Raw genomic sequence first — 20159 nt, 5'->3', positions numbered from 1 at the left:
GAAATGAAACTCTGCCCCCTAATGATATGGAAAACAGTGTGATCACAGTGTGTGTTCCACAACTGCGCTTTAGTTAATGTTATAACTAATATTTCAAATTTTACCTCAAATTTATTGGGTAACTTTTATCTCATTTGAGGAATTTTTAAGCCATGTGTATACTCATCATGTATCGATTTGAAGCACTTTTAGGGACAGGTAGAAAAAAAGAAAGGCGTAGCCATGTTACTTTTCTCTCCCAGCAGTGAGTGAGTGCATTTTAATCTCTTAAGCCTTAATTTACCTCTCATCTTCTATTGGTATTCTAGTAATTATCTTTTTTTAAGTCACTGCACAGAGCCAAAGCCCTTGGTTGGTGTATATGTGATGTTGGTGCCATAAGGATTCAAGGATTCAAGGAACTTTATTGTCATACCAGCTCACATTCACATGTTTATGGTACAAAATAAATGATATAATGATGATAAATAAATTGAGTATAACAAATATGCATGTAAGCACATGTCATCTGGCTGGTTTGCAGACTGGTTACTTTATTTTAAAATGAAGCTACTCATGTCCTTGTCTTAGCTCCCACAATTCTCAGTTGACACGTTACCATAAAGTAACCTTAGTAAGTAAAGTAACCTCCAAAGTAAAGTAACCTCAAAATGTCTAACCATACAGCAGTAGTCAGACAGAGCAGCGGTGTTGTATTTGTCGAGTGATTGTGTATGCCCTTCAAATCACATCATGTTTTCGTAAAATACTGTAGCATATTTGCGATTTATCTTTCTAAGCATTTTTTCAACGGAAAGGTGTTGCTGCCGAAAACAGCAATCGATCTAAGAAGTCAAATTTAAGTCAGCTGTGATGTGAGTGGATTTAAATGATGCAGTGTGATTAAAAAAAAAACAACTCAAAGTGTGTATTTTCGGGTATATAGATATAAAATCTATTAAACAAAACTGTAATGAAAATCGCAGTGTTCTCAGTGCATTTTTTCCTCCCACAATACTCAATTCAAACATTCTGTTGTGCAGCAAGTGTTGCTTTTGTTGAATAAAACCAAACCTTTTACAGGAGCTCAAAGTCATTACGTCATCATCTTTGTACTGAACGCTTATAAGGAGTGAGAAGGCGTTCTTCATCATGTCCTGGAAGACTGTCAACAGCAGATTCTGGGAAAAAGGTGAATATCATGGGTGTGTGTGTTTGCGGCCCACCAGTGTGTGCGGCGAGTTTTGCCTGTTGGTGTTCGACCATCTTTAAAAAGCTCTGTGTCTGGCTGAATAGAAGGAAGTGGCTCTGACTTCCCCAGGAAATGAGGAGCGGAAACCCAGGGGCTTCGACCCCTCTGGCTGGAACCACAAGACGACTCACAGCAGAGAAAGAGAGAGAGAGAGAGAGCAGGGGAAGGAGGGAAGGGTCGAGGGTAGACGGAAAGAGAGACGTACTGCCTCTCCTTGTGCTCCCTCTGACTGGGAAGAAGAACACGTTGGGAAGAAAGAAAGGAGTCAGGAACAGACTGGACGTGATACGGAAAGATATTTAGTCCTCGGTTTTGGTTTTCGCACTTTGTGTGGAGATGAATCTTCTCCTCGGAGCTCTGAGTGCTCTGTTCTGCTGCCCGTTGTCCTCCTCACACACGCTGGATCCTGCTGGGAAGAACGTCTGCCCCAGTATCAGGTACACTTGAACTTTACCTTCGCTCACACCCTAAAAATTATTGTTTTACTGTTTTACTGTCAAGTCATGACAGCAGAAACCAGTGACAGAAGCTTGTGACCAAAAAATATTGTTATTAAAAAAAGAAAAAATATATATATTATTGTTTCCTTTTAATTATTTTCCTAGCTTATAGCTAGTATTTGTATTTGATATTTTCTGGTCAGATATCTTGATATCTTCTGGTTTTATTTGCCAAGTTTCAAACTTGCTAATATTCTGTACATTCAGGGACCCCTCCGCCCTAGTCTGTTGCACAGGATGGCGTCAAGAGGGAACAGAATGCACCATACGTGAGTGTAACTATTGTAATGGATAGCAATCTGAAGGAATTTAGCTTTCACTGCCTCCACATTAGCTTTGGTTTCCTGGTTTTCTCACTGGTGTGTGTGTATGTGTGTGTGCGTGCAGCTGTGTGTGAGGGTGAGCAGGCCTGCCTTAAGGATGAGATCTGTGTGTATCCTGGAGTGTGTCGCTGCCCAGCTGGCTACTACGGCGCTCACTGTAAAACACGTAAGTTATCACCAGAAGGAGCTATGTAGTTTGTTTTTTTGCAAAACATCATAAACTCATAAATGTTTCTCATAAATGGCATGTGACCTGTTTAACAGCCAGCGTGAACATTCGTATAAATATGCAAATCCAAGCAGAAGCGCAGCATTTAAAATCCTAAAATCAAAGGTACTCATTCTGCAGACTAACTAGCACGTTATGTAGTGTTTACTCTGTATTCTTGTACAGTTAGCCATTAGCCGGCTGATGTTCCCTTGAGCAAGGCACTGTTCCCCGGGCACTTGATGCTGCCCACTGCTCCTGTGTGTGTTTCACTGCATGTAATTTGCTGGGTGTTGCATGTGTGTGTTCAACTAAGGATGGGTCAAATGCAGAAGACGAATTCAGTGTGTGCATGTAAAAATATTTAATACTGTCAATAAAGCTGATTCTTCTTCTTCTTCTTCTTCTTCTTCTCTGTGTCTGTTTGGTTGTAACCAGGCTGTCCTCCTGAGTTCTGGGCTCCAGACTGTCGGCAGGTGTGTCAGTGCTACCCAAACGGCCGCTGCCACCCCGTCACTGGTGAGTGCACCTGCATCACCAACCGCTGGGGTCCACTGTGCCAGAACACCTGCAAGTGCACACGACACGGCCACTGCCATCCCGTCCACGGGAACTGCACCTGCGACGAGGGCTGGTGGACCCCAACCTGCTCCAAGCCGTGCCAGTGCACCAGCGGGTTATCTGCGGGCCCTGGCTGCGACCAGCTAACAGGCCGGTGTCAGTGCCTCAGGGGCCACTGGGGACTGAAATGTTCAGCCAGCTGCAACTGCTACCTGTCGCCGTGTAACCCACGCACCGGGATGTGTGAGTGCAACCCAGGCTGGTGGGGACCCAGCTGTGACCGGCGATGTAACTGTGACCTCGCACACAGCAGCTGTGACCCGGCCAGTGGGCAGTGCCTGTGTCACCCGGGGTACCAGGGTCCCTTCTGCAACCAGCCCTGTGAAGCTGGGAAGTATGGCAGCGGTTGTAAAATAAGGTGCGTGTAGGGCTGGATACACTTTTTTGGTGAAGCACCTGCATGTTACTGCTCACTCTATCCTGCTGTCTCTGTCTGTCTTCTGTTCTTAGTTGTGGTTTCTGTAAAGGCAACCAGCTCTGCTCTGCCACCGATGGTGCCTGTGACGCCTGTGAGCCCGGCTGGCACGGCATGCAGTGCGACCGCCCGTGCCCATCTGATTATTATGGAGATGGCTGCCAGAAGAAGTGCCCACGTTGCAGAAGTAATGAACCCTGTGACCCAAGAACTGGGAAATGTTGGAGGTGTGACCCTGGATGGGCTGGACCCAGGTGAGCATGCTGTACTGAAGTTACAGTTAAGCTTACTGGATCATTTCTGTTGGGGGGGAGGGTTCATGTTTTAGATCAACAAATCCCATATGCTTTACACAATCAGTTATAGAGTTCACACATCTTCATGTCATGTCATACCGTGTCACAACCCCAAGTTCGAAAACCTCTGCCATTAGTGTGTGTATCTACTTTTCTACTGTTTACTTCTATTTATTTCACCTTGTCATGAAAATGAATTTGCAGAGATTTGAAACTTGCTTCAGAGCAGACAGTCTCTCATATTTTACGGTTACTTCTGTAAAAAGGTACATTTTGAGCTTGTGGTGATACAAGGGAACTGAAAACACTTCCTTACTGGTGAATACAGCTGTTTACGGGAAGTTCCAACATTTTCTTGCATTTAAAAGTTTTATTTGCGTTGTACCCGATAAAATGAAAGTATTAGTAGGTGAAGCTGTTTACTGAGAACATGTGATAGTTAGAGTCTCTCTCTTCCACTCCTGTTTCAGCCTTGCATTCTGACTGTCATACTACATGGTGCTTTGGAAAAAGTTGGCTGTAAATTTAATGTTTATGTGCTAATACACCAATACCATGGCCCTTTTACTCTTTGGTGTGATGTATACATGGGACAAATATCCACATTAAAGGGAAAGGGACAAAATCAGTTTTAAATAGTTAAAGCATGTAGAGGGGTTCATGTTTTGGATTAGAAAATGGATGTGGATTAATGGATTATTTTTCTTGCCAGGTGTGAGGACGCCTGCTCTAACGGGACGTTTGGAGACTCCTGCAGTCTCCTATGTGGCTCTTGTTTCCACGGTAACTGCCATCACGTGACAGGAAGATGTGTCTGTCAGCCAGGCTTTCATGGAGAGAGGTGATGTTTCCCTTTGAACGTGATTATAGCTTCACTTAAAACACTAAAACACACACACTAATTGTTTTAAAGTCGTGCCTGTTGTACTGTGACAATCTGAAAATGGCTGCAGAGTCAATAGTGATCAGACAGTCAGAAAAGAAGAACAGATAAATGTGAATTTGTTCTCAAGACGGGTGTACAATTTCAGAAAATGCAAAAAAAAAAGTAGTACTTATTAAATACATATTAGTAATTACAGTAAGCTGTCACTGTCACTGATTTTGTGTTCACTGCTGTGATGTAATTATGTGATTTCGTGTTTTCCTCCAGCTGTAACAGCAGCTGTCCTGCCCTGCAGTACGGTGCCAACTGTTCCTCTATCTGTGACTGTGGTGAGGGGGTCCAGTGCAACCCGGTCACTGGTGTTTGTCCCAGCAGTAAGTCCATCCATTCATCCATCCATGCATCTGTGTATGCTGCTGTAGAGATGAATGGTCTCACATGCTTCGTGATGTATGTGTGTGTGTGTGTGTGAGGTGTCAGAGGGTCTGTACTAGCAGGTGTTCTGGTTCCTTTGCTCCTGTTGCTCCTTGCTGTGATCTGCTGCTGTTTGTGCTGCGGAGGAGGTCCTGTTGATGACAAGGACAGGTCTGTGCCTCACTTCCTTTGTCAACATCATGTCCACTCAGCACTCTGTGGAAGCTCAAACACTACCTCAAACTGGACCAGAGCCATATGTTGTGTACTATTCATGATTTGTGAGATTTAAAGAGAGTTTACAGTGAACTTGTACAGATTTTAAAAGTTTGGTCTGGACCTGCTCTAATTGGAAAGAGTCACAAGACAACTTTGTTTTAATTTGGCACAAAATAAACTGAATTGAATCTGTATTTATGAAGCATAACTGACAATCTGAAAGTATTAGCTTTATAATTCTTCCACAAAAGTGATAATTGTGGAATTATTGTGATTATTGTATTTCTGGTAGTGGAAAGTCAGTATCAAGGATTTGAATTAGTGAGATTCAGCGCTACAAGCTGTAACCTTCTTTCTTCCAGGGCAACTCTGGCTGATGGAAGCTGGTCAGTTCGGATGAAGTATCATGTCTACAGCGTGCTGGCTAATATCGGTGCTGCGCTCCCCTGTATCTCTAACTGGTCCTCTGGCCTGCCTCGTGTCACTGGTCAGTGCTGCTGTACAGTATTTATGGTGTAATGCTATGTAATACTGCAGTACATTGTAATGTATCAGCTTCAAAGCCAAAATTTCTTCCTAATATACACTATATAGACAAAAATCCTGGGACATCTGACCATTACACCAACGGGGATTTAGTGACATCACATTCTAAATACATAGGCAGCTTTGCAGCTTTGCAGCTTTGACAGCTTCTACCCTTCTGGGAAGGTTTTCCAGAAGCAAATGTGGGAATATTTGCCCCTTCGTGCAGTAGAGCATTTGTTATCTTCTGTTCTGTCTGTTTCATACTTACACACAGTATCTCACCATGACCCGGAGCTGACGTTCAACCACAGCTTCATTGAGCCTCCTTCCTCCGGCTGGGTGACCGAGGGTTCGTCCTTTGACAGCGACGAGGAGGAAGGGGAGGCGCTCTATTGTGTCCCTCCAAGAGAAGGTAAGAGCAGGGATACAACAAATTTTACATTGCCCTCTTTTGTAGGCGAGCAGAACTGCACCAATGCAGACTTTCCCTCCATTTCTTCTCATATCACTCGACTTTCCCCTCTCTAACATTTTGGCAGACATCGAAGCGGTGGCGGGTGGCGAGTTCCAAGAGATGAGCTCAAAGTGTAACATGTTCCTCGACCCAACTGGCTTCAGCAGTGAAGACATCACCTCTCCCTTCAGCATCCCTCGTACCTCCAGCATCGCCAAGTCCAAGCGGCCGTCTGTTTCCTTTGCCGAGGGAACTCGCTTCAGCCCCAAGGAGAGGCGTGGCTCTGCTCAGGACCCTGGTGCTCTCCAAGGACACCTGCGCAACAAACCCAAGTCACCCTGGGGGGTTTTGATGCTGTCTTCCCTCCAAAGTCAGGGAGGTGCAGCTAGAACTGGCGAGGAAGATGGAGCTGAGGGTGAAGAGAAGGAAGATGAAGTGGATGTGCAGACGACAGACAATCAGGAATCAAGCTACGAGGTAGGGGACCAGGAAATAGACAGAACCCAGTCCCGTGCCACCCTGCAGGTCCCTGGGGCATTAGGACGAAGGCATACTATGTCTAACACAGCTGCTCAAAAGGGGACCCAGCTGCTAACATCTACAAATGATGCTCAGGCAGCGGTCTCAGATAAGGTCACCACAGTGTACGTGACGGTGGGTAAGGCAGGTAGGCCCATGTCAAAGGCTGAGTCGAGCTCCGAAGGCCCTGTTCAGGCCATGCTGCGACGACTCGGCAGCCTCCAGAGGCAAAGGGAGCAGGAGTCTGGCCGGCCCAAACCTAAGGCCACTGAAGGGATGACCAAACCACCCAGGAAGAAGCTTGGTGCTCGGGTGAGTGTATGGGAGCAAGGAGGGCCGTCTGGAGGGGAGGTAGGCATATGTAAGCCAATCAGGAGAAAGCTTGCTTCGCTCAACTCCCCTGACACAGCTGGTGCTGGTGACACTCCTTCATTAGAGAGCGGCACTCCCAAAAGGCCGCTTTCGTCTATTTTGCAGAGCGTGCCAGAGGGGGCTTCAGCTGACTCAGGGTCAGATCTGAGGGCTGAGGGAGAGACGGGACAGGGTGATGGCCCCACCGAGGGAAAAACTGAGAGCAACTACCTGACTGTGGGTCCAGCAGGAGATGCTGCGAGTCTCACTGAGGTCATCGCCAATGAGGGTGCAGAGCCCTGCTATGAAAACATCATGATTAAACACTCATAATCTCTGAGAGAGGAATGTATCAGCAGGTCTGATCCAAACACAACTGGTTACAGGCACAAAGGGAAAAACTTTGACACTAAAATCTCTAAATGTGAGTAAATAACAGGTCTGTGATTCTTGAATTATGTTATTTGTTACACACAGTTTTGTGCACATGTATGCAGCATGTGTGAAATATCTGAACTTTTAGCCTAAATTCTACCTTATGTAGACGAAATGTATATTTTAGGTTGAAAAATAAATGAAAATACTGAAAGAAAAAAAAAACACTACAGAATACCAAGTGTAATATTTGGGTATTTTCTCCTAACAATACCACCTGTTACATGTTTTTTATGAGCATGAATATTCAGACTATTGAGCAATAATTGTTTTTATTTGCTTCAGTGATGTATGTTGTATTAACTGACAAGTACTGTAATACCTGTACCTTGACTCAGGAGATAAAGGGACATGAAGACAGGAACATTTGGGTTGTTCCAAGAAGACAAGAGGAAACCATAACAAAAATATCACAGTATGTCACCGTGAAGTTTGCTCTAAATTCAAGCAAAAACGGATTTTAAGCATGAGAATAAGATGTTTTTATTTACTGTGGATGGAAATACAAGTAAGAACAGACAGTTGTGAATATGCAATCATGTATGACACACTGTGAATCTCTACGCAGTACATCCTCCAGGCATTTGTCAAAAGCTGCTAAAAGTCAAGGTAAATTGCTTTGTTGGTATTGTAATTCCACTTTGCCCTCTGAAACCAGTCAGTAAATGTTATAAAACTCAGGCTGTAAGAATGTTTTTACAGCCTTGGGGCGTGAACTCGCCTGTCACTGCCTTCTGACCTCTGCTGTGAAAGTCACATAATGCTGCTGTTGGGTAAAACCCACGTTACTACAATTTAGGGATTTTTCTTTTCATTACTCAAGGAAAAATCTGTGTGACTGTATGTTAAGATTATAAGATTACGTCATGGGTGATTCACTGTGTATACATGTTCACAATGTTAATAATGAAAATAAACTATTTGAAATGTGTAGATACGTGATTTAGATAACATCACTGAATTATTGTCTGTGGGTCTGAAGGCATGCAATGCAGTGTGTTTTAAGCAAAACTAACAAAACATACTCAAAAGTCCAGCTTTCAAAATCAGTATAAGTGTATTACCAACAAAATTACAAATTAAGCACACTCATGGTGTAAATGTTTTTGTATTACATTTACTCTAACAATGCATCATAGTTTATAAGTTGACCATATGCATTGTGTTTAAAATCATAAAGTAAGCAGTAACTGAAGTTTTCGGATACATGTAGTGGAGTAAACAAGTACAATAAGTAGAGAAGAAAAATATAAACTGAAAGTATTTCAGCTGGGTTTAATAAAGCAGGTCAGCTGATGTTGACAAAAGATAAACAAGAAAAATTCTGAAACTCAACCAGTCGGACTTTGGCCATGACCAGCAGTATGTGGACTTTGACTGGTCTCCAATTATTTGCTGAAGTTGATGAGCAGCTTCGTGTGTGTTAGACTGAACATGTATGACTTTTTTTTTTTACAGCCAGTTAATAAAGTGAATACTAAGTTTCAGTTAAAATGACCAATCTGTTAAAACCACATTGAAATACCTAAAAACGTTTGACACTACTTCTCCGCCCCGGTGGTGTCTGAACAGCCCAGCCAGTACTTGGCGATGGATCTGGGATATGGAGGCACGGCAGGGTCAACTCTCTTGGTCCTGAGGTCCACTCTGTAGTATTTATCTAGAAAACACAAAGGACAAGACAATCATTTTGAGATAGATGAGGTGGAGGAAGAGTTTCTCCGTCTGTTTCTTTGACGTGGACTAAAACTCAGCATGAGAAACTAGTTACAATAAGGCTGGACAGAGTTGGGGAAAGTTATATAAAAATACAGGCTTGCTGTCCCGTCTCCCAGCTGCCCTCAACATCTGAAAGTATCTTACCAGTACTGGACACAGCATGTCTTCCCTGCTTTGATTAATAAAGTTATGTTTGATCTGATTTGATATTAGTCATTTATCAAACAAAAATTCCCGACATTCATAGAGTACAGATTTTAAAACATTCTGATTTGCTGCTATTTTCTCTTGTCTCTGGATTGTTTGATCGGACAAAAGACACACAATTTGAAGATGTCACCTTGGGCTCTGAGAAAACGGTGATGGACATTTTTCATTATTTTCGGACTGGGCAATAAATGAGTAATACACATAACTGTTAGAAGCATCCTGCAGTCTTTGTTGACTGAATGAATTTGTTGTCATATATTTCACCCATCCATCCATCCATTCATTTTCTATACCCGCTTATCCATCAGGGTCAGAGGGGGCCTGGTGCCTATCCCAACTGATTACTGTGAGAGGTGTTGTTCACCCTGGACTGGTCGCCAGTCATTTGCAGGGCTGACACACAAAGGCAGACAGCCGCACATGTATACACTCAGACCAAGGGGCAATGTAGAGTAGCCAATTAATCTAATGTTTTTTTGGATTGTGGGAGGAAAACCCACGCAGGCACAGGGAGAACATGTAAACTCCACACAGGAGGGCCCAGACCGGGATTTGAACCTGGAACCCTCTTGCTGTGAGGCGACAGTGCTAACCACTCTAAATATTTCATATGGCTCTTGCTAGCTTAAACAGGACTTCTAATGAATCTGTCCCTGCTGCGTTACCTCCTTTGAAGAAGTAGACGGTCTGTATGGGCAGATCCCTGCGGCTGGACTCCCAGTACGACCTGTCACCTCTGGAGTCATAGTTGCCTCTGTTGTTCTGGCGGTAACCATCTCGTCGTCTGTCCTGGTCCCAGTCTTGATCCCACCTTCTGTCCCAGTCTCGTCCAAGCCTTTCCTCCATTTCCATTCTCCTCTCTGCCAACCTCAGACCCATTTCCATCCCCCTTTCCGCAAAGCCCTGGCCCATGTTCATACCCTGCTCAGCCATGGACCCCCAGAAGGGCGAGCGGCTTTGCCTCCTGCGACCCCACTGCTGTCCATACTGCTGGTTCCCCTGCTGGCCTTGCTGATGACCCCATTGCTGGTCGTTGCGGCGTCGTGTGGACCTCGAGGGAGGGACATACATCCTGCCTGTCATGACAGCATCCACCGGAGCCTTCAGGCCCTTCCAGTCTTTTTCAATGAAGTGGTGTTTGTCATGATGCTGAGGCACTAAAGATTAGAAAAACGTCACACTGTAATAAGTGACAACACCCAAACAAGCACTAATGATCTGTCACATCACTACTCACAATCGGAGAAGAGCTGGCTGAGAAAGTGTTCGTAGTTGTTGAAGTATACATCAGTGTAGCGCCTGAACAGCGTGTATGGGGAACTCTCAGACATGGAGATGCACTCCTCGTGGGACGGCTGGTGCAAAAACTCATACGTGTAATACTGTTCGCCTGGAGAAACCAACAAGATGCTCCCAAATGAAAATCTTTGACATTTAAATAACTTTATGCTTGATATGCCAGATATTCTGCAGGAAAATCAGACCGCACCTTTGAAAAAATAGACCTTTTCTTTTCCATTGTGACCAGGAGCAGGCAGAGCGAACGCAGCATCCAAATGATCAGGAATTTTGTCAAAGCCCACACTGATATCTCGAGGGTAGTCTTCATCCAGCACTCCGTTATCAAACCTCCAGTACTTGTTTCCCTAATGAAAGTTTTGATTCATTCAAACATTGAACTGACACGCCTCTGACTGGTCAAATTATACAACATCACTTCCTGTGTACTCACCTTGAACAAATAAGTCTTCCCTTGACAGTTGACACGTGTGAAGGCAGCATCAATAGGTCCGCTGATGCCCCACACGTCTTTTATGAGCTTTGGGTAACCAGGAAGAACTGACTTCTGGTCCAATTCAAAAAAATAGTCCCCTAAAAAAAACCAAAAAAACCCCCACCATATAAGTTCATAAGCATGTTCCTCCACAACAGAAAGATTACACTGCCAGTCACTTACCTCTGAAGGCATATATAGAGCCATTTTTCAGTTGCATGAAGGAGTCAAAAGGCCTCCCACTGCAGACCATGGCATCTGGGTCAGGGGCTTCAGTGGTGGCGTTTGTGACAGTCACAGTGGTGGTCTCTGCTGTGGCATCAGTCTCAGGGAGTTTAGTCACACTGGGGGCGTCCTCTGTGGGTGGGACTTTCTGTTTAACAGGCACATTCAGAAATAGGCTATCCATCAGCTGTGGGTTCTTGCTCATTTCCAGTGTGGTTTCTGGATGTTGCTGTCGTCTGTGGCCGAAGTCTGAGATGGTCTGCTGTGTGGGCTTCAGCTGATGGCTGGCGGTGGCAATGGGGGGCGGAGTGTTGTCTTCAAACAGCTCGTCGTCATCGTCGTCTGCAAACACAAACGTGTCTCCGCGAGCTGAGGGAGAAAAAGTGATATTAGTGCAACACGCTGACTCACAGCATCGCCCTGTTTTAAAGAAGTGAGCAGGGAGGTTTTCTTACTCAGCATACCACAGGTGGTCTCAAAATCAGAGCAGCAGCTCCTGTAGTACTTGCACATGGAGTCACACTGGCACCTCCTCTGAGAGTCGAAGCCATTCTCACAGCGACCCATACAAGACTCTGAAGATAAGATGACAGAGATAAAAAAAAAATGAAAATCCTCTCTAATGTTTTATTTGATGTATTTTTGCTTCTGCTGTTCTGCACCTCAGGCCAAATGAATTTCCTCCTGAGGATAATTAAGTTAAATTGGATTTAATTTGATTACAGTTCTCATGAGGCTTTGACAGCACGCCAAAGGCATCATGGGATATTTTCTTCTTTGTTAGCATTTGTTTCTCACATTGGAGATGGCTGTGTACATTCAATACTTGTTTATGTTATTTCATTTGTACTCATCACTGTCATTATAGCTGAAACAAACAGTTCAACCCTCAACAATAACTGCTTTGGTACAGGCTCAATTGTTAAGGTTCTTTATCAAGCTAAAAAAATAGGCCAAATGTTAATTTCAGCTCCATATATTTGATAACCTGCTGCTCTTCACACTTACATATAGTGTTAAATATGAATACATTAGAATTTTGGACCGCTGGTCCAAATCAAGCATTTTCAGCGCATCCTTTGTGTCCCAGCTCCTCTTTTAGCATTTTATGGACTGAAATAATTAACTATTAATAAATATAAAACTTTTCATCAGATGAAATGATAATGAATAGTTTTTAGCAGCAGTCTTAACTTAAATCTGGATACTTGTGTAGATGGGGCTCGTTGGACTAATGGTTAAATAGATGAAAAATTAAATTAACGGATATATCATTAAGTGTTAGTTGTTTTATCCAATACGTAGTTGTATCTGCTGATTTAAATATACAGACAGTACATAAGGACACTGACACACAGAGTCTGCCCATCGACGAGCGTCGGGTGCAACATGATAACACCACACTGAAGAGGCAGCAGCGCTCCTCTATTTCCTTACTTTTCCTGAACTTTAAAGCTGATATTTAATGCTGTACTTACCGTCAGCAGCGAAAGCGTGAGCGAGCAGAGCGAGCAGCAGGACGACCCACAGCCTCATGTTGCCTCTGTTGTGCGAGAAGACAGAGTGAGTAAAGCAATGAAGGACAGTGTGCTTCCAATGATTGGAAACATGTGTCAGTCACCCCACTTCCTTGTTTACTTTAACCTTATTATTTGCAAACCTCTTTCTGTTTGAGCAAATAAACAGAGACTCGCAGAGAGAAAATCTGCTGACCTCTGAGCATGCCACAGCTCTATTTTTACTGTAATCTATGAGTCATCTGGTGACACGGCAGTGATTTTCTCCCTGAGGTTTCAGTAGTACATCACCAACACCATCCGGTCTTATTTCAATACTTGCTTTCATGGCAATGATTAGACCTAAATGTAACCTGGTGACAGTGTGAGGCCACAGTGTAGACAGGAGAGCAAAATGCTGGCCTGCTGTAAGGCTTCATAAAACTGTTACACAAACTAATAGATATGAGTTTACAACTGTAGAAAAGCACGATACTGCAGACTTCTCCCTGCTGTTGACTGTGAAAAATTGGTGTCATCCACAACACAGTTTATGTACGCACCACTGACCAAATAAATGTCATTTTTCATGATACAATTCGTAGTTGTTTTGGTTTCTCTTCATTAAATCTTCCTTGAAACCTGCTCTCTCCATTCCTCCAGATTTGAAATAAGAGATGAAAAGTAATGTCACTGTCACAGAGCTGGCATTTCACAGATTATCCTTACATGCTTTTAAGTATTTTTGTTTTACATCATGAGATTTTTGATGAGATAGTGTATTCATTAGCTTATTTGCTGAGAAGTAGAAGATAGTAGAAAATTTCACCACATACCAGAAATAAGATTTTTTTCATGTTTTCTGTTTTATAGAGTTGAATGTTTAATTGTATTTTCTGGTGGTTTATAACATGAACATCTAAATGGAGTTAAAAGTCCTCTCCAGACTACAATGAAGAAACATTTTGCTGGGGAAACCCTGAATCCTTAACCACAATGTTTTGCCTGCTGGTGTACAACAGTCACATTTTATTGCAAGCTGGAATCAGAATTTGAAATACCCACCATGAGTTCACTTCATGTACTCCATCACGGCCATTTAGCCCATCTTGTTTCAGAACAGTACTCATTTTTCTTTCCAGTTTCTTTTTGTCTCCATTTTTCTCTTTTGCCTCAAAATTCTTGTAATTTCTTCGAGATAAGTTATTTTGAATTGAATTATTTTGAAATGAGGTATTGCAACTAACAAGATAAATAAATTCTTCACAGTGTCTTCCGGTTCCTCTTTTAGAACAATGCTATATGATTTCTTTTTTTTTTTACAGCTCACATGATTACAACATATTTTAAGAAACAGTGACGGTGTGATGCGTTTCTCCTGTTCCTCCAGCAGGGGGCCTCTAATGTTTATGGGCACGATGAGCTCTGACCGGCTGTGATGTAGCGAGGAGAGGGGGGGCGCTTCTTTTCCCGATCATCCCCGGCAGCATCAGGAGCCGGTGGGCGGTGCAGACCCCTGAAGATATGGGCAGCCCTGCGGATGCTGAGCGAAGGATGCTATAGGCCCGGTGGACTAGCAGTGGGGAGAGGGGAGGTCATAGTTCTTACTTCTTTTTTTATTATTTCTTTATAAGACTCGAGCCGCTCGGGTGCATCAGAATAACCGAACAGGAAGAAGAAGAACAGATCTCCTTTGTCTCCGAGGAAACAAATAACATGAATCTATTTTCCTTTGAGTAAAACAAATAGAGTTTGTTCTTTCACTCTGACGTCCTGTGAGCTGAGATTATTATTTTTTTCCCTCTTGAAGAGCTCTTCCTACAAACAGATCCTGTGAGGGCATTAAGTCATCTGCTGGTCGCTGGGATAAAGGAGACAAAGCGGCAGCTGCTGAGGCAGGACTATGCGCAGGCAAACCGCGACCTGCTCAGAATCTGCTTATGAGTGTTTATACGGACATGCTGCCGGGGAGGACATCGTGAGACAGAGAGGTGATGCAATTTAGTGAAAGCTGTCACTAATGATTTACAGCTGAGGCCTGGCTTCTGTGTGGCAGAGTTTAATCACCGAGAGGCATCAGAGGCCTTTGTAAACAAACACATCTGAGCAATCCAGAGATACCGCTGCGTTTCTGCCGGTAGATGCTCTTGTCTCTGACGCTCTTCCTGTGGAGGCTCTACCGACATTTCTCCATCATGTTCAGCTCAGACAGACTCACAGTTCCGGATTATGTCAGCCGGCTGCAGAGAGGCAGGAGCGGCTCCTGCAACGACCCCAGACCAGTCTCCCCGGGCATCAGTGCCGACGTCCAGGCGGTTTTGGACACGTCACTGCCCGCCCTGCGCTGCGCCATCAGGAGGCTGAAGACTGGTAAAGAAACCAACGATTCAGACGAGATCCGCAGGGCCATCGCGGAGATCTTTCAGCTGGTGGAGGAGGCCTGGGTTTTGCCCGCTGTAGGCCGTCAGGTGGCCGAAGAGATCTGCAACAGGATCAGACTGGAAGGAGGCCTGGAGCTGCTGCTACAGCTTCAACAGACACCTGCCGTGGAAATCACCTATGAGTCTGCAAAGCTGCTGGAGCAGATACTGATCTCAGACAACAGGTAAGTGTGTGAACAGGGGTGGACAAAATAACCTGAGCACTTTCATATTCTAATGGAGTTTAACAGATTTACTATTCCACTTCTGTGGGGATTGTGTCAGAAAGGTGTTTATAATCCTCAGGTGGTTCTTTATATATGTTGTCTGTGCATAAGGTCATCACATTGTGGTCTGTTTTATGTACAGGGATAAACAAAGCTACACAAGCAAATTAGAGTACAGTGTCATGCGATACAGCGCAACAGAAGGTGATTCTGCCATATGAGCTAACTAGGACAAAGTAACAGAAACAGCATGTTGATAATAAGGACTCAGCACCTCTCAGACACATCAACCAAAACTTTGCATGTGTTACAATTAGGTAACTGCAAGGCTGTTTTTATTGGCTTACATTTGAGTTTTTGCGTGAACATAAGACTATTCAAGCCCTAGTGGATTGATAACTTTGGTTTTACTTAACGCATACAGTATATGCCTGTTTATTCTTCATTTGTTCAGGAGGATCTGTTGATCTCTTGTTGTTTTGTTTGCACAAACTTCTGCTGACAGAGATTATTTAGCACGAATGGGTCTGGGGGTCATCCTCAACCTCACTCGACGGCAGGAAGACGCACAGCTGGCTCGCAGTGTCTCGGGCATTCTGGAGCACATGTTCAAACACACGGAGGAGACGTCCATCCACCTCATCGATAACGGTGCCCTGGACGCCCTCCTCTACTGGTGCCGGGGCACAGACCCCACTGTGCTGCGCCACTGTGCCGTGGCACTGGCAAACTGTGCCATGTACGGAGGCCACCGCTGTCAGCGATGGATGATTGAGAAGCAGGCGGCTGAGTGGCTTTTCCCACTGGCTTTTTCCAAAGAGGATGAACTCATTCGCTTCCACGCCTGTCTGGCTGTGACTGTGTTAGCCACAAACCGAGAAATTGAGAAGGAGGTGGTGAAATCTGGAACCTTGGAGCTGGTTGAGCCGTTCATTGCCTCTTTGGACCCAGATGACTTTGCCCGCAGCTTATTGGACAGTGCAGATTGCATGCAGGGTAAGACGGCATCTGATCTGCAACATCTTTTGCCCTTAATGGATGGCACAAGAGTGGAGGGGAAGTGCATTGCAGCCTTTTACCTTTGTGTGGAGACCAGCATCAAGTCTCGTCAGCGAAATACCAAGGTATAATCCCCCGTAACCTTTCTGTATCGCCCAAAATGTTAGGCAGTACTTTCTGGTGTAGCTTTGTTGTGACTATGATTTGAATTTGTCCTCTTTTCAAGATATTTCAAGAGATCGGAGCGGTACAGAGCCTGAAAAGAATTGTCATGTACTCCAGTAATGGCACAGCCTCTTCCCTTGCCAAGCGAGCTCTGAATATGATGGGGGAGGAAGTGCCAAAACGTATCCTGTCAAGTGTACCCAACTGGAAAACCTGTGAAGTGCAGACCTGGCTGCAGCAGATTGGCTTTAATGCCTTTTGTGAACGTTTTCAGGTAAGTTTCACCAAGAGGAGAATATGGGAATCAGAATCTACCGATTATACAGTATGTTTGACATTTCTAAATCTCTCTTATTGTGTAGGAGCTCCAGGTGGATGGGGACCTCTTGCTAAACATCACAGACCAGGATCTGAGCAATGATCTGGGCATGACTGCAGGCCTCACTCGCAAGAGGCAAGTGGTTGAAAACCTTTTCAGCACACGCGTCTGAGGTTGAGCAATGTAACACGCCTGTTCTGTCTCATTCTCCAGGTTTTTGAGAGACCTGCGCGTATTGAAGACTTATGCCAACTACTCAACATGTGACCCGAACAATATGGCCGACTGGTTAGCTGAGGTGGACCCTCGTTTCCGTCAGTACACATACGGCTTGGTCCAGTCGGGAGTGGATCGCAACGTTGTCCAGAATGTGACCGATCAGCAGCTGGAGCAGGACTGCCTGATACACAACGGAGTCCACAGAGCCAAGATACTGTCTTTTAGCCGCAGACCCTTAAAACCATGCCACACGGACGCCCAGCCTGCCGGTCCTGACGTGTTCATCAGCTATCGTCGGACTACCGGCTCCCAGCTGGCCAGGTCAGAACTGAAACATCTTTATTCATTCTTACCTGTGCTAAAACTGTACTTTCACTGACTTTCTCATTTTCTCCAAGCCTTCTGAAGGTGCACCTGCAGGTTCGAGGATACAGCGTCTTCATAGATGTGGAGAAGCTGGAGGCTGGTAAATTTCAGGACAAACTGATTCAGAGTGTACAGAGGGCACGCAACTTCATCCTGGTCCTGTCCGCAAATGCGCTCGACAAGTGCATGGGTGACACAGACATGAAGGACTGGGTGCATAAGGTCAGACGTTTTCCATTCGCTGCATTGTGAGGGACTAGTTGTATCAACTTTTTGCCTAATACTTTCACTACACTGCATCTTAATCCTTTTTCAAGAAACTCCACAGGCACGTTGATAGATCAGCTGAGAAGTATAAACTGGAGTACATCAGATCAGATTTGTTAAGGGTTAAACTGTATACAGTCTGCATTGATTTTATCAAATTCAGCAAAATATATTATGATTCAATTAATTAAACTCAAATATGAATTTGATAGAAATATTTCATAGAATCATTCATCCCGTAGGAGATAGTCACAGCCCTGGCTGGCAAGAAGAACATAGTTCCTGTCACCGACAATTTTATGTGGCCCGACCCCATGTCTCTGCCGGAGGACATGAGAACAATTCTCAACTTCAACGGCATCAAGTGAGTCACTCTGTGTTTACTGGTTAGCACAACTGTGTGAATGGTAAAGGATGTTACCCTGTGTCTTAAATTAGGAGGGGAAATCTCTTTCTCAACAGGCACAACAGCTAAATTCAGAGTTTAAGTTGTGGTTCTGTGATTAACTACACAGTCCCTTTTCATGCTGACATTATTAATCTTTTAAAGCTTCTTTATGTATCTTTTTCTGAATGATTTATGAATACGAGCGTTAACTTTTTATTGTTTGCGACAGGCATTTAAGAGGTCCGTAAAACATCCATTAAAGACAACTGATTTGTTTATAATCCATGTCATCTCCTGTTGTCTTGTCACAGATGGTCTCATGAATATCAGGAGGCCACGATTGAGAAGATCTTACGCTTTCTGAAAGGACCTCAAGACCAAATGGACAGTCCAGGCGCCTCCAAAGGGCAGAAAAAGAAAGAATGAGATGAGAAATGACACCAACGGATCTCAGCTATAATAGCTTCCAGTAATGCCAAACTCTACATAGTCTACAGCAAACTGACAGGCTTCCCCCCCTCCGGATCTGCCCAAAATCATGTGAATTTGTGTTAAGATTTCATGCTCACAGAAACAATTAATCTATCTAATGTATTGCAAATATAACATTGTATATAATAAACTGTAAGCCTTTGATGACAGTACCCTCACATTGCTGTATAGGTATCATCAGGTACAGTATACGCCTTCTGTCTCTCAGGAAAATAACTGTGATAGATCCAGCCAGGACACTGACATCCAGCAAAATCATCAGTTGTGATTCTGAAGCCTCCACTAAACTCTTCAGTCTTCATAAACGTCATATGCAGTCATCTTTTGGTTTACACACATACTGTACATTCTTCTGGCCAAAGCAGGTCTTTGATTTTACCGACATTTGTGTTTCGTTTCTGTGTTTGGGTTGTGATAGTAAAGAACCCATTTCAAGCAGATATATTGGTTTGTGATCATCGTCTAAGCTGAAGGCAAGATATATTGTACAGAAATAAATGAGCTGCATACTGTTTAACTGCAACTCTGATTTAAGCACATACAGATTTAACGTGTAGCATTAAACAATTCCTCCTGTAAAAGTGGTTAAAAATCTAGCTCTGAATTCATGGACATTAGGAAAGAACAGTTAATCAAAATATTACTGAAATTAAAATCGATTGCAAATCGCATGAGCTGTAATTTTTTTGGGATAAAATGTGTCACAACATGCCATTATAAATAAAGCAGTGTCGTGCAACACAAGCACAGGCCTACAACTCATGTTCTCCAGATGCAAGAATACATGGGAGTCTGTTTGGTACAGCAAAAACCCAGCAAAAATCACATCATTTTTACTTTTTCTTTTTTCCCCCAGTGAAAATCGCCACTAAAACCGCGACTCATAACGCATTATCGTTCAGCTGTAACGCACAGCTCTCGGACTTGACAGTTAAACTTGCAGAGTGTCTTGTAGGAGGCCGTTACATTGTAGTCTAACATACTGAACTATCATTTCTGACTTGAGGTTTTATTCATCACTCTACTAAATCTGATAAGTTATTCATTGACGGCTTTGCAGCTGAAATTTGATTCTTGTTCCCTCAGTGTATTCAAAAGAATCAGACAAGTAAAGAGAACAAGAAATACAGCAATATGATACACTGAGACTTTGAAAACTCTTCTGTACATGTGTATATCAAAAATGAATAAAAAAAAAACTTGGCTTTGATGATGCCATGATAAAATAAGACTCATAAATTAACCAAAGCAGCCATCGAGATGTGTTGGTCACATATTGTTCTGCAAAACTCTATTATTATATCCTGAATGCAACAACTGTTCTGCAGGGCTTTTATCTAATTTGCCTTAATGTTATTCATTCTATATGTGTGTGTAACTGACATGAACTTTTTATTAAGTACAACATGATTTAATTTTTCATCATCAACTTTATTAATGTTCTTGGTGTGAAACAAACAAAATTTTGTCCCT

General features: G+C 43.6%; 3 protein-coding genes across 4 annotated transcripts; 2 read left to right on the top strand and 1 right to left on the bottom strand.

Annotated features, from left to right (window-relative positions):
- The first annotated feature begins 778 nt into the window (after positions 1-778).
- scarf1 (scavenger receptor class F, member 1) lies at positions 779-8583 on the top strand. The gene is made up of 11 exons (XM_046388925.1): positions 779-1668; positions 1939-2000; positions 2119-2220; positions 2701-3241; positions 3334-3552; positions 4307-4435; positions 4748-4854; positions 4954-5065; positions 5476-5600; positions 5916-6053; positions 6181-8583. The coding sequence occupies exons 1-11, from the start codon at positions 1568-1570 to the stop codon at positions 7296-7298; spliced, it is 2754 nt and encodes a 917-aa protein (XP_046244881.1). The 5' UTR covers positions 779-1567; the 3' UTR covers positions 7299-8583.
- Positions 8584-8654: 71 nt separating this feature from the next.
- Positions 8655-12964, bottom strand: vtna (vitronectin a). Of its 2 annotated transcripts, none has more exons than XM_046388926.1 (8): positions 12807-12964; positions 11784-11903; positions 11287-11697; positions 11062-11201; positions 10819-10975; positions 10567-10719; positions 9995-10486; positions 8655-9060 (listed from the first exon to the last, which is right to left on the bottom strand). In XM_046388926.1, the coding sequence occupies exons 1-8, from the start codon at positions 12862-12864 to the stop codon at positions 8942-8944; spliced, it is 1650 nt and encodes a 549-aa protein (XP_046244882.1). In that variant the 5' UTR covers positions 12865-12964; the 3' UTR covers positions 8655-8941. The 2 variants fall into 2 exon arrangements, with proteins under 2 accessions (XP_046244882.1, XP_046244883.1); XM_046388927.1 differs by having other exon boundaries at positions 11793-11903.
- Positions 12965-14159: 1195 nt separating this feature from the next.
- Positions 14160-18828, top strand: sarm1 (sterile alpha and TIR motif containing 1). Its single transcript, XM_046388920.1, has 8 exons — positions 14160-15429; positions 15977-16595; positions 16697-16909; positions 16998-17089; positions 17168-17494; positions 17572-17761; positions 18049-18170; positions 18506-18828. The coding sequence occupies exons 1-8, from the start codon at positions 14966-14968 to the stop codon at positions 18618-18620; spliced, it is 2142 nt and encodes a 713-aa protein (XP_046244876.1). The 5' UTR covers positions 14160-14965; the 3' UTR covers positions 18621-18828.
- The last annotated feature ends 1331 nt before the right edge of the window (positions 18829-20159 follow it).

Source organism: Scatophagus argus, chromosome 5, assembly GCF_020382885.2.
Source record: "Scatophagus argus isolate fScaArg1 chromosome 5, fScaArg1.pri, whole genome shotgun sequence".
Classification (NCBI taxonomy): domain Eukaryota; kingdom Metazoa; phylum Chordata; class Actinopteri; family Scatophagidae; genus Scatophagus; species Scatophagus argus.
The sequence above is the reverse complement of the archived record's forward strand: the minus strand, read 5'-3'. Positions and strand labels throughout refer to the sequence as shown.

Excerpts from the sequence above, each read along its gene's own strand:
- scarf1 (XM_046388925.1), top strand. The coding sequence starts at position 1,568 with ATGAATCTTCTCCTCGGAGCTCTGAGTGCTCTGTTCTGCTGCCCGTTG. Across the intron at positions 2,001-2,118 it reads GGGAACAGAATGCACCATAC|CTGTGTGTGAGGGTGAGCAG; the intron begins GTGAGTGTAACT and ends GTGTGCGTGCAG. Across the intron at positions 4,855-4,953 it reads CACTGGTGTTTGTCCCAGCA|GTGTCAGAGGGTCTGTACTA; the intron begins GTAAGTCCATCC and ends TGTGTGTGTGAG.
- vtna (XM_046388926.1), bottom strand. The coding sequence starts at position 12,864 with ATGAGGCTGTGGGTCGTCCTGCTGCTCGCTCTGCTCGCTCACGCTTTC. Across the intron at positions 10,720-10,818 it reads AAAGGTCTATTTTTTCAAAG|GCGAACAGTATTACACGTAT; the intron begins GTGCGGTCTGAT and ends TGGTTTCTCCAG. Across the intron at positions 10,487-10,566 it reads CAGCCAGCTCTTCTCCGATT|TGCCTCAGCATCATGACAAA; the intron begins GTGAGTAGTGAT and ends TCTAATCTTTAG.
- sarm1 (XM_046388920.1), top strand. The coding sequence starts at position 14,966 with ATGCTCTTGTCTCTGACGCTCTTCCTGTGGAGGCTCTACCGACATTTC. Across the intron at positions 16,910-16,997 it reads CCTTTTGTGAACGTTTTCAG|GAGCTCCAGGTGGATGGGGA; the intron begins GTAAGTTTCACC and ends CTTATTGTGTAG. Across the intron at positions 17,090-17,167 it reads GCAGGCCTCACTCGCAAGAG|GTTTTTGAGAGACCTGCGCG; the intron begins GCAAGTGGTTGA and ends CTCATTCTCCAG.